This window comes from Lactuca saligna, chromosome 8 (genome assembly GCF_052625555.1).
Source record: "Lactuca saligna cultivar CGN05327 chromosome 8, ASM5262555v1, whole genome shotgun sequence".
In the NCBI taxonomy this organism is placed as follows: domain Eukaryota; kingdom Viridiplantae; phylum Streptophyta; class Magnoliopsida; order Asterales; family Asteraceae; genus Lactuca; species Lactuca saligna.
In genome coordinates this window covers 55,893,914-55,908,121 of record NC_136424.1, presented here as the reverse complement: position 1 = coordinate 55,908,121, position 14,208 = coordinate 55,893,914, and the positions used below count along the sequence as shown (strand labels likewise).

General features: G+C 36.1%; 1 protein-coding gene and 1 pseudogene across 1 annotated transcript; both read left to right on the top strand.

Moving 5' to 3' along the window:
* The first annotated feature begins 8,332 nt into the window (after positions 1 to 8,332).
* On the top strand, positions 8,333 to 9,245 carry LOC145009641 (secreted RxLR effector protein 161 pseudogene; annotated as a pseudogene).
* Positions 9,246 to 10,991: 1,746 nt separating this feature from the next.
* On the top strand, positions 10,992 to 13,250 carry LOC145008026 (plasmodesmata-located protein 6-like). The gene is made up of 3 exons (XM_078966638.1): positions 10,992 to 11,756; positions 11,873 to 11,980; positions 12,927 to 13,250. The coding sequence occupies exons 1-3, from the start codon at positions 11,048 to 11,050 to the stop codon at positions 12,935 to 12,937; spliced, it is 828 nt and encodes a 275-aa protein (XP_078822764.1). The 5' UTR covers positions 10,992 to 11,047; the 3' UTR covers positions 12,938 to 13,250.
* The last annotated feature ends 958 nt before the right edge of the window (positions 13,251 to 14,208 follow it).

The following is a 14,208-nucleotide window of genomic DNA, read 5'->3' as shown; positions in this document are numbered from 1 at the left end:
ATTGTCAGAGGATAACCCAGTAGATCCTCTTACGAAGGGACTAAGTAGGGTTAAGCATTTGCAGCACGCTAGGAGTATTGGGCTGAAGGATGATGTTAGTTTGGATTAGATAGTTTAGAAATGAGTAATAGATAATTGTAATTGAAATTTGATGATTAAATAAAGGAATGTTATTTAATAGTATAGCTACTGTCTTATGTTAATTGGTTGACTATTATTTTGCTTTGCATCTTTTGACTTCCTGAATAATTGAGTTAATTAAGAATAATCGAATTATTCAAATGATCCACAGTCGTTCATATGTTGGAAGTAGGTATGAATGACGAGTGTCATGAATTGGAGTGTAGATTGTCTAAAAGGTATTAGACATAACAAAGTTTTGTTACAACATTCATGAATGCTTATAAATAAGTTTTGAGCATTGGAATAAACCCACACTTGCTGGAATCACTTCATGGAATCTATCATGAGTGATCGCAAGATGATAATATCATATGGTCTTAAAACCTAGATATATGGTTTATTGGTTGCTAATTGATTGTACATTGAAAATGCGAAACCGCATCAGTAAAGTGATGTCATAAAACACATTGTTGTGAATAATTGATTAGTGAGTAGTAAATGCATATAAGTCGAAGTTTATCTGTTTCTTTTATCCTTAGAGGCTAAAAGCGATATCAGGGCCCCTCGATGATTTTGATTTGACTTATGTGTCAGGCCCGGTCAGGACTGAATTGATGTGTTCAATTAAGTTCTATGCCAAATAAATCTGAGATCAAGAAACTAGATGTCGGACAATGAGTATGACTGTGTTCCATGAGACTGTTCGCACGATATCTAAAATAGAGGATTGTATGATCCCTTATCTAAAGGGCAGGTTACTGATAAGATCATAATTCGACAGCGTCTTTGAGAGCTACGATTGCTAATAGAGTTATACTTACATTTATGGTTACTAGACTTATCCAAGTGGGAAACTGTTGGATTAGTGTCTAAGCCCGTAACCATATTTGGTAAGTACTTGACCCGGTTGTGCATGGTCCTTTTGGGTTGCCTTTACCAAAGCAACTTGTTTGGAGAAATAATAGAGAAAGGGGTTATTATGATTTATTAATATATTATAGGAATAATATATTAATTGGAGAAATCATATTGGTTTAATTAATATTGGTCAATAATTAATTAAGAATTAATTTTGTGATCAAATGTAATTAATTAAACTGCAGGGCTAAATTGTAATTATGTGATAGTTTCAAATTAGAGCAATGGATGCCCTATAGGAGAGGTGGACAAATTCAAGGGGATAAGGCCTTTGAAATCGTCCAAGGATAAGGGTTAACTATCTTTTGGTTACTTGGTGGGCAAGCAACTAGATAAGGATAAGGACTGAAACCCTAATCTCTACCCTATATAAAGACCCCTAAGGCTATAGAAATCGGCCACTTGATTCCTTGGGGTTCCTAGAGCCGATTTCATCATCTCTCCTCTCTCTCTCTCTCTTGCCTCTCCAATTGCTTGTGGTGTTTGTGAGCCATTAGAGGTACTACACTTGTGGTACTTGCTTTCAAGACTAGGAGATTGAAGATTAGTGTTGTTATTGCAATATAACAACAAGAGGTATGTGATCTACTCATCTATACAAATTTCAAAATATATACCTGCTAGCTAGGGTTCTTATTGTGTTCATAAAGTTGTGTATCTAATAGAGAAAACATAGATCTAAAATCTAGGGTTACATGAACACATAGGATTGTTTGTACAAAACCCATCAGATTGGACTCCTCGTAGGCATGCATGGTATTCCAGCCTGAGGCTAATTGGGCCAAGTATGAGTGTTCAGGCTTATGAGTCGGTTATTATATGTATGTTGGTCCTGGGGATAAAGGAAGCATTATCTTGTCAATCCTAAAAGGGATCATCTTTCAGTTTACATCCTGTTAGTCATTATATCCCTGGGAATTTGGTTATCAAAACAGGTTTCTCTTGAAGAAGTACCTAATCTGTTTTCAAGAAAAGAGTTATAGGTAGTAGTGTCGATATGTCATATGTATAGGTCTTTATAGGTTCTTGGTCATGTATTGTTGATTTTGGTATAGTTTGAAGTTGTGTTGATGTTCACGGCCGTGAACAGGTTTACGGACGTGAACGTGCGTTTGACCGTGAACCCTGTTCACGGCTAACCTACCCTATAAATAGTGCCAGTGTTTGTCAGAATAGACTGATGTATTATATGAAGAGTCAATACATTTTACAGTCAGTGTGTGTTCTTCAAAGGTGTACCAAACATTTTGTGAATGAACGGGTGCATTGCTTGACTGTCTTCTTCTTCTATTCATTCTTGTTATTGCTTGTTTTGTTTACTAGTTAGATTTAATCAATCGAGACCTTATAATTGGTATCAGAGCAGATCTAGTGACAAAACAGATTCAAGTTTCATTTGCGGTTGAAGGAGTTTTTGTGTTTTTCATAGTTCAAGCTTGTTTTTGCATCTGATTGTGTTTTCAAAGCTGGGGGAATTAAAAACTGATCAAAAACAATCATTTTCATCAAAATCTGTGAGTTTAAAGTTTGTTGTGTTGAAGGGTGCATAGCCGTAAACACTTAACTCAGTCGTAAACTATTGAAGTTCAAGAACTGTAAACCATCATCTAACAGTTATTGATTATTTGACCGAAAACCATTCATCAAGTGTTGGCCGTAAACACTTCTTGGACCGTAAAAGCTTCACTTTACTGTAATCTGTTAACCGTGAATTGAGTGTACGGCCGTAAGCCGTTTCTGGTCGTAAACACTTATATTGTTCAAAATAAATTTCAAGTATCTTTTCACTTAATTTAGAAAATTTTAAAAAGTAGATTCACAAACCTTGACTGCGCATCAAGAATTGGACACTATCATGGGAACCACTACTCGAATTCCTCGCTTACTGTCCGCTAAAGGATTTCCACAATGGAAGTATCGAATGGAAAAATCTGGAGAAGCATTTTAAAAGGATTGGTTCGAATGACAAAAACACTCGAAAATGGAGATGTCATTGACGAGGATATTGATAATTACACTGAGGCAGATTTTGACAAGGTTAAACAGCAAGAAAAGGAACTGGCTACACTCACAATGGCCTTATCCTTAGAGATTGCAGAAGGTTTTAGAGAATACACTTCAACAAAGGCTCTGTGGGAAGCTTTGATTGAATTATATGAAGGAAACGGGGACATGAAACAAAGTTGTCGAGATATGCTGAGACAAAAGGTCAATATGTTCAACTACATTCTTCGAGAAGCCCTGGAAGCTAAACTTCAACGATTCATCACATTGACCACTGAAATAAGTTTGCCCGGGAACTCAGTGCCAAGATATGAAATTAACAAGAAACTTTTGAATTTTCTTCCAAAGGCTTGGGAAATGAATGTTTCTGTCATCAAGAAAACTAAAGATCTTAACCGACTTAGTCTGAGGTCAAATGTTTGCTAACTCACAAGTTCAACCGTTTCTTGCTTCTCAATCATCATCATATGCCATTCCATCCATGCAAAATGTTCAATCCTCATTATCTTATCCAGAAGATGCTTCCTCTTCAAACGCACTTGTTTCAGCTCCTGCTCCCAAGAAAAATGAAGAAAATTGGGCTCTTGTTATTGATCTTGTCAACTGCTACAATGCCTTTGTGGCTGGGTCCTATGGGGAGATCGGATATGCTGGTAATTGAAAAAAACTGAGCTCAAGCTAGCCATAAACCAAGGGGGAGATTGATAGGTCATTATTTAGTGGTTTGGGCTAGGCAATCATATGTATAGGTATTAATAGATTCTTGGTCATGTATTGTTGATTTTGGTATAGTTTGTGGTTGTGTTGGTGTTCACGACCATGAACAGGTTTACGACCGTAAACGTGTGTTCGGCCGTGAACCCTGTTCACGGCTAACCTACCCCTATAAATAGTGTTAGTGTATGTTAGAATAGACTAGCGTATTGTATGAAGAGTCAATACAGTTTACAGTCAATGTGTGTTCTTCAAAGGTGTACCAGACGTTTTGTGAATGAACATATGCATTGCTTGACTGTCTTCTTCTTCTATTCATTCTTGTTATTGTTTGTTTTGTTCATTGGTTAGATTCAATCAATCAGGACCTTACAGTGTGTGATTTTTGGTTATGACTTTTGGTGAGAACCTCAGGTTATCATAAGTGGAGTAGCTAGTTGGGAGTTAAGTGCAATGAAATCGACAATGATCTAGTGTGGGCGGTCTGTCAGGGGGCCCCACCATCTCGAGACTTTAGATTTCGAATTGAGTAGATGTGATCATATTGCAAGGAATTCGTTATCTTCAGGTTTTAGAACCCTACGAGGGTTGGTTACGTTTTCCTTTGAAATGTTAGGGTTATGATCATAGTTGTGACCGTGTTTCTCAAGTTGTTTGGCGTGTAAGGAATGATGAGAAACGATTTCAAGGACGAAATCAAATTTAAGTCGGTAAGAGTTGTAACATCCCGTATAAAATAGAATAATTATATAATAAACCTAGAATCTCGAGAAGTAATTTTATTATTATTATTATATTATTATTGTCTAAAATCAAATATTAATTAGTAGGGTGTTGGTTTCAGGAAGCCAAATGACAAGATTTGAATCTTTAGGGGCTAAAGTGTAATTTCGGGATCTATTGAAAAGGATTTCAAAAATGGGGGTGTGTTGGGTATCATTTGGACTTATATTGAAAGGATATAATGGAGTCAGGGGCCAAATGGTAATTTTGGGAATTAATATGAAAGGAAAAGGAGAAGAGGGATTGGTTTTGTCAAATATGGATCATAGTTGAATGAAGCGGTTATATACCTGTTCTATTGCATCTAAAACCTAACCCTAATACAACTCCAGCCGTCACCTCCCTCTCTACCCTTAACCTCCACCCGCCACCCTCATTGCTACTATGTCCGACCACCGTTTCCTGGCTAACTGGTGTCACCAGTCGATCGCAACCCTCACTTTGTTGCCGCCTTATCTTCTTCTACTTCTAGCTCCGCCGCCAGACGTCATTTGTAACCGTATAAAAACCACATACATCGACGTTATGGTTGTGGGAGGACCGGTCGGATTGGTTACGGATGGCTTTGTCACTGTTGTCGCTGCCAAGCGACTGTTCCATCGTGAAGCTACTGCCCGTCTCACGATGCTATGTTCCAGCCATAACTGACGCTGCTCACCACCACTGTTAGGTGTGGGTGTGTGCTTTAGTCCGTGTATCGCAAGAATGGGGATGAAAATAGTTAGCGGGGTGAAAAAATGTGGGTAATTAGAAAAACATTGTAAAATGGAGTTATTTTAAAACCTTTTGCAAATATATGTGTGTTTTAATAGTACTATTTAATTTTCATTATATGTAAATAACTTAATACGAGTATAAAAATCTTGACAGTCACTTCATATAATTCTCTACACCAAGACTACCATTAATCATTGGCTGCCTCTCATAAACAACACTATGAAAATCCAAGAGCTTTTATCTACAAGTATCATTATGATTACTATGTGAATCACCCACCCCGCCACCACCATCTACTTCCATTTGCCGCCACCAGGTGGGTGGGTGGAGTGGATATTGCAATTTGAAGTGTGTGTGTGTGTGTTTTGTGTGGCTAGAAAACGAAGGGAGTAAACACCAGCACCTACCACCACCAGCCACCACAAGGGTGGTTGTGTGTGTGTGTGTTTATTTTGGGTTATTTCATTGTAAATCTGTAACAGTGGCTAAATTAATGAAAAGAAAACTCAAAACCACCACCGTGAGGTGGTGGCTGCCGCCTCCTGCCGTCATCAACCATCGTGTTGGGTGGCGGTGTGCTTTTACTCGCGTGTAGTTGATTTTTGGATGCTTGGACAAAATGGACTAGAAACCCTAACCACCAACATGAGGTGATGGCCATCACGGTGAACCGCCATTGACCACGACTACCCGAGATGGTGGAGAGTGGTGCCTAACCAATGAAACCCTAATGCGCCTAACGAAACCCTAATGGACCCAAAGAAAGCCCAAATTTACCTAAAAACCCAATCATGTTACTAATGGGCTAGTATTGTATTGGAAACCCTAATTAGGGTTTGGAAAACTCTAATGGCAAAAAACCCTAATTTTGGGAATTGATCGGGACACACAAGAGAATTATTTAATAAACTTAAAATATTAATTAATAATCATTGTAAAATTAACCTAAGGCAATATTGGACTTAATGGATTAAGTCATTAATGTGATAAGTAAGAAACACTTAACCTTATTCATCATTTTATGTGAAAACCCTAATTTCACTTGGGCCTTTCTATCGGGCTTTGGTGATTAGACTTTTTATGGGCTTTCCAAGAACAAGTAAATGGACCAAAATAATTGGATGAGTTTTAGGATAAGGCCCATTTGAAGGACTTGGTCCCAATATGGAAAATTGGGCCATATGTGGGCCATAACTGGGCCTTGATGATTATGTGATATTGGGCCATGGGAATACCAAGAGTTTGGGCTAGATAATTAGATGGGCCTTCAGGAAAGACCATGTAGAGGTCTGGGCCCGATTTTGAAAATTGGGCCATATGTTGGGCCTTGGACCATTACTTGACTATTGGGCCTTTGGAGTGTGAGTGAACCTTGGGCTTGGAACCCAATTATTAATCGGGGTATTGTTTGATGTTGTCAGTTCAGGAATCTATCAACCAGCAGCTGGAGTTTGATCCGTGGGACTTCAGCAGTGCCATGTGATTTATCCTCACTATACTAAGGGGTCGAATGCACCAATGCCGACCCATTGGATATGTTATCCTAGCAGTTGGTAGTATGTTGAGTATTAGTTAGTATTGCTTGCTAGTTGTAATGCCAGTTTGGTAGATATGTAGGACTACCTGTCTTATTATGTGATTATCTGTATGTGCATTAGTTGTGTTATATGTCGATATATTATGTTGGTTGGGTTGAGGTTATACTGCTCCGTTTGGAAGCCAACAAACCCTAGAGTATTCCAGATATGAGCTGAAGGCTGGGCAGGGCATGCCAGACTCATACTAAGGACTCGGGAACATTCTAGATACGAGCTGGGGGCCGGGTAGGGAATGACAGACTCGTATTGTGGGCTCAGGAGCATTCCATATATGAGCTGAGGGCCTAGTGGGGCATACCAGACTCGTACTGTGGGTTCTATGGCAATACAGGTGAGCTATGGGCCCAGAAGGCAATCTAGACTCACATTATGGTCCCAAGGGTAATCCAGACTGTAAAGTTGTGGACCTAATACATGTTGTTATTTGTATATGTGTTATTTGCAATGTATTGGTATCTTGGAGGATCTCACTAAGCTTTGGGCTTACAATTTCAGTTCTGGTTTCAAGTACCACAAATGATCGCGGGAAGGCAAATGTGTGATTGTACAGCTCCTCACATGTTATGACTATGTTTTTGGGATACTCTAATATAGAATTGTTTTGAAAACAAATTGGTAATAACTATTGGTTTCTAAATGTTTAAAAAAAGGTTTAAATTTGGCATGATTTTTATAGGTGTTACAAGTCTCGTGATAGTGCCTTTTGGAAGGAAGCAATTGATGATGAAATGTCATCAATTCTTTAGAGCAACATTGGGGTGTTGTCTGATTTGCCTCTAGGTTCTAAACCACTTCGTTGCAAATGGATTTGCAAAAAAAAATGTTAAAGGGAGTATTGACAAATTCAATGCCCGATTAGTCATTCATGGTTTAAGAAAAAAAAAACCCGGTGTTAACTATTTTGATAAGTATGCTCCAGTTACATGTATTTCTACTATTAGATTGTTGATTGCCTACACGAATATTCATAATCTGGTTATTCACCAAATGGATGTGAAAACAACATTTTTAAATGATGAACTTGACGATGAAGTTTACATGAAACAACCAGATGGTTTCATTTTGCCCGGTAAAGAGCATGTGGTTTGTAAACTTGTCAAATCTTTGTATGGGCTGAAAGAAGCCCCTAAACAATGGCATGAAAAGTTTGATGAGCTTATTTTGTCTGTGAAAAATGTGTTTATAGTAGATTTAACGATGCTACTAGAGCTGGAGGGATCATTTGCTTACATGTAGATGACATGTTGATTTTTTGTACCAACCAAAATCAAGTACATGAAACAAAGAAATTGTTATCATCTAAGTTTTCCATAAAATATTTGGGAGAGGCTGATGTAATTCTTGGAATAAGAATTAAAAGGATGAACAAAGGTTTGGTAATGACTCAAAGTCATTATATTGAGAAAATTCTTAAGCGGTTTAATTTTACCTATTATTCTCCTGTGAGTACTCCTATGGATCTAAGTATGAAAGTAATGCCAAATAATGGTGTTTCTATTTCACAATTGGAATACTCTAAGGATATTGGTAGCTTGATGTATGACATGACAAGTACCAGACCTGATATTGCTTTTGCAATGGGCAAGTTGAATAGGTACACTAGTAATCCTAGTGCTCAACATTGGCAAGCAGTGAATAGAGCGTTTATGTATCTCAAAGGAAGTATGGATTATGGTTTGAGTTACTTAGGGAGTCCTTCAGTTTTAGAAGGTTATTCGGATGCAAGTTGGATAACCAACATGGAGGACCATTCCTCAAATTTTGGTTGGGTATTCATGCTTGGTGGAGGTGTAATTTCTTGTACTTCCAAGAAGCAATCTTGCATTACAAACTCAATAATGGAATATGAGTTTGTTGCGTTAGCAAATGTTTGTAAAGAAGTTGAGTGGCTAAGGAATTTAGTCTATGAGATTCATTTGTGGTCTAAACCGATAGCACCTATTTATAACCTTTGTGATAGTGCAACCGCTTTGGCTAAGGCATACAACCAGGTTTGTAATGGCAAGTCTAGACACCTAGGTGTTAGATATAGTATGATTATAGAACTAATCATGAATGGTGTGATTTCGGTTGATTTTATGAAACCGCAACAAAATTTGGCAGATCACTTGATTAAAGGTCTGACAAGAGACTTAGTACACAAGTCTATAATCGGGATGGGATTAAAGTCCATTAAATTCTATAATGATGAGACACCCAGTTCCCTCCTAATATAATGTTAGAAGTTGAATTCAATATGGAAAGCTCATATATATAGATTGGAACACATGAAGTATTCATCCCAGGTAAGTGTTGGGTTCTGCAAGTTATCCAGGTTGAAGTTTAACTTATTAATAATTACTTTGATAAATGTATATGTAGATACATGGAAAGGAGTTACATACGTGATTATGAAGTGTAGCCGCATTTCAAGAGGTTGTGGACCTAACCTTTGTAGGAACATCATAGGATTGGGACACACTACTTTATAATAGTGTCAAGTGGTATTTTGCTCAAAATTCAAAAAACACCCTGATCCTCGAGTATTTGCAAGTGTATGATACTAATTGGAAATTCAATCGTTTTGATATTTTCATTATGTACTAGTTTGCTTTTTATTTTGATAAGGTTATGTTTGTCAAAGGGTTGTACTAAAATGGGGGAGGATTCTTGGTAATTTTAGTTTCACCATATCATTTTATGTAATCGGAACTAACATGTAAGCTAAGGGGCCTCATAATTTATACTCCAATATATGTACAAGTATGTGCGGAGTGCATGTATGTATAAGATCGAATTAGACATCGGTTCAACGATAAGTTAAGGGTCCGAGGGCAGCGCACCTGGATCCGAGTTTCCAAAGGGGCAGCGGTCCAAAAACTCCCCAAATTTTATGTATCGGAACATATTCGGAAAAACGAATTCTTGAGGGTGATGCTGGTAAAACTAACGAATTTTTTCAATTTTGGAAACCCTGAATCCTTATTTAATTTCGGATTTCCTAATTTGCTTCCAAAACAACCCATGAAGGCCAACCCTAAGAAGAAAACCTGAGTCTCATTTATTATATATAGACAGTTCTTCTCTTTGAGAGGACACAAAAAAATAATAAATAAACGACCAACTCTCTTTTTCTTTAGACGAACATAGAATCCTTCTAGCAATTTGGCTTACAATTTCTATACCTAGATTCGTAAGTGTCATTTACGATTATCCTAAGCTGAATTTCTTGCAACTCAAACATATGATAGAAATATCAGTTCGAAAAGTGTTCACACGATCCAAGGGTATCCAGATCTCCAACCTAAACCCCAATTCATCCAACAACCTGTAATCTGCCAACAAAAAAACATCCACCACCACTTCTCTACTCCATCTATCTTTTACTCACCTAAAGCCACAATCAATCAACCTTTTGCTGATGATTTCCAAGAATCAGACGATTCGAAGTCAATATTTAACATCGAAGAAGATGCTAGATTTTATAGTTTTAGAAATCGATTGTCGGTTAGCAAGCTCCATGTCGCTAATATTAAAAAAAAATTGAAAGAATCGAGCAATGAGTAGTCTAGAGTCGTCTTAATTTATTCCAACAGATGTGGGAGTTTTAGGGTTCATCCATGGACAGACTCACATGTCTTTGACTAATGAAGGGGTTTCTCACTTAAAGCTCGCTTGATTTGACCACCTACAAAGCAGTCCAACGAGGGAAGCGAGAAGCGAGTTGGAGAGAAAAACCGATGTTGTATCGGTTCACTAAAAAGTGAGAGCCATGAATTTGAGGTGGAAATGAGTTGTTTGTGTTTTAAGTTGTGGTGATTGTAGCTTGTTAATTATATAACAATAACATAAATTAACAAATATTAAAATTTAAAAAAAAACACAAATTAATACAATAAAGGTAATCTAATCATTTTAAATCAGTTAGATGTAACTAAAATATAAAGTAGGGACCATCTAAATTAATAATAATAATAATAATAATAATAATAATAATAATAATAATAATAAGTTAAGGACCTTACATTGAAATTACCTAAAACCATATCAACCATTTATGCAATTTACTCTATTACTCTATTTTATGATATATATTAATAAAACCTTTCCCGCAATTATAGACTTGTAGCTACGGCTACAGGTATATATTATTCTTATATGTGACAACTCTTTTTCTCTCACTAAGAAGTTAGAAATTCTACCTTGTAAAAATGCATCAAGTACCTCTCTTTCTTTTATTCTCCTTACTTTCTCTCAAGTTCTTCATCCTATCTGTATCCGCCACGAATTCCCTCATCTATGGTGGATGCTCACAACTTCGTTTCAGCCCTGGTACTCCATACGAATCGAATGTCAACTCACTGTTCACTTCCTTAGTCAACTCAGCCTCCGTCTCCAACTTCAAAATCTCCACTTCAGGATCCACACAAACCAACGTCGTCTATGGTCTCTTCCAGTGCGAAGGTGACCTCAGCAACTCCATCTGCAAAGATTGTGTGACCAGCGCCGTGAGTCAACTCAAGACAATCTGTCCTCAGGCGACTGGTGGAGTCATACAGATTGAAGGATGCTTTGTGAAATACGATAACATATCATTCTTCGGAGTTGACGACAAGACAGAGGTCTCAAAACGATGTGGCCCTTCAATTGGTTATAATTCAGATGTTTTGAACCGTCGAGATGCTGCTCTGGCGTCTCTAACGGCGGCGAATGGACAATACTTTCGTGGGGGTGGGTCAGGAAGTGTACAAGGTGTCGCACAGTGCGTACAGGATTTAAGTGTAAGTCAGTGTCAAGATTGTCTTGTGGAAGCAAGTGGACGATTGAGGTCAGAGTGCGAGACTTCAACATGGGGTGATATGTTTCTTGGAAAATGTTATATCCGGTATGTCGACCGTGATCAGCACCACTCTCGTACCGGTAAGTTGTTGCTCCGCTATGTTTACCACCGTTGTCGGCGACATGGCGGCGGTGGTGCTATTGAATGGTGTTAATTATTATTAAAATATAATAATATTATAATTGCATGCATGCAGATGATGAAGATGTGGATAAAACACTGGCAATCACCATTGGAGTCATAACTGGGGTTATATTGCTCATTATTTTCTTATCTTCGTTAAGCAAGATTTGTAACAAAAAGGGTATGTTTCTTTATTTTCTTTACACAACATCTAAAAAATTATAGAAAACTTATATATACAAAAATAATGTATTTATTTATTATAATCAGTGATAAACAGATTAATTAAATAGTTAGTTTTTCAGGAGATAGTTACACAATGTTTATGGGAGTTTAGGTTTTTTCATTTAAGTTCTGTTATCTTTTTTCTCAATTTAAACTTATTTTTGTATATTGTATAAGTCGTGTCTGTATATTAAAATAAAGAAATTAAATGACAATAATAAATATCACGTTATTTAAATAATCCACATTTAACTACTTTGAATTGTTTATGCAACCAAACCTATAATATAGTAATAATTACTAAAAATTACAAGCTATTATTAGTCAGAATTCAACTACTTTCAATTTATTGTCTACAACTTTCTAGATCATTATCCTTTCTTTAAATAATAATAAAAAAAAAAAACCCTACCAAATCACATGGTTATATTCTTTTGTCACATCGATTTTGTTGTTTGTATTTAATTTTTAGCTATCTATAGTTATTTTAAATAAATAAGTAACATACTGAACAACGTAAAGACATAATATTAGGCATCTTAACTGTTATTGTGCTTTATGTTTTGTATGTTAACTGAAATCATATAGACCTAGCTTTACACGTACGTAATTGAGAAGGCTAGAGTGTAAAAATATATTATTGATAATTTGTTTAAATTAACATGTTATTACAATACAAAAATATAATCATGTTGTTACTTTGTTGCATAGATTTTACCCGGTAGCTATCGACATATTTTACTTTGACTAGATTGTCTCATTCTTATATACCATTTTCTTGTGTTCTTATGTTTGAGGGTTATATTATTGTTTATTATATAATGCGAATAAAACGTACAAACACATAATTATCTCAGTTAACATTATAAAAGTGACACTTACGGATATAACTGTTTGTGCAGGTGGTAAATAAATAAAAAGGTTGAATGTGTACATATGCAATACAAGGCCTATTGTTGAGCATATATTCCTCATACTTTTGTGAAAGGTTCAAATTGCTCCAAAATGAACAGGTAGAAGGCCCTAGCTAGGATAGGTGGATTCCCCAGAAACTCCCCACTTCTTTGCTTTTCATTCAACATGATCAACTACTTTGTGTGGATCAAAATGTAATTTCTTTTGTTGTGAATATTTGTGGTTCGTGGAATAATTGCAATGCATGTTGTATCATGCATCCTCAACCCTTTCTTTGATTCTCTTCAATCTATGTCTTCATCTTCACTTTATGTATGCATGTATTGGACAAATTAAAGATTCGCGATATATAGTTTGTACAAACTAAACTAAAATTGATATAATATTCACAATTACCGGTCATAACTGATTAAGACCAATCAAATTAACATAATGCTGGTTCTCTGTTTTTTAGATTTTATAATGACAATTATTTTAGATCAAATATCAAAGAGTGTGAGAACTAATTACATTGAGAAGCATAAAATGGAGAAGAACACTATAAGAACCAATTATTTTTTTTCTTTTGACACTACGAAGATATTTATTACTCAAACGGAGATAGCCAGAAGCTATAAAAGACCATTATGACCAATCTAAATTATGTTTTTTGGCTCGATGTTTATTCCAAACAAAAGAAGTTGCCTTTAATTCCTTAAGTATTAGGGATTATGAGGCTGCCCGGTAACACCTTAGAATTCCTTGATTTCCACATAAGCGAAATGGTGGAGAATAACAAAGCATCAATTAGCTAGCAATCTAGCATCATGATTTAGGTTACTTGATTAGGCACGACTAATAAACTGAGGGCCGACAACACAATTGTTAAGATCAGAGAAAATGAACAAGAAGATGAATTGATTTGAAAGACTTCTTCTCATTACTTAATTACAGTCTATGACTATTATATATATATATATATATATATATATATATATATATATATATATATATATATATATATATATATATATATATATGCATGAATAACATTACCTAAAAGAGTATTTAACTACCACTAACTAACAGACACATTATTCTAACTTGAAAAGAGAATACTACCCTTGGTAGTTAGAAAAAGTTATAACTATACTAGCCAGGATGACACTGTTAGATAATTATGGGACCATCTCAATTATATGTAATATTATCATTAATCCAGTTACTATGGTAAGAATATAAATCGTTGATGGACCGATCGATTTATAGAATATTTACTTACCTTGTAGG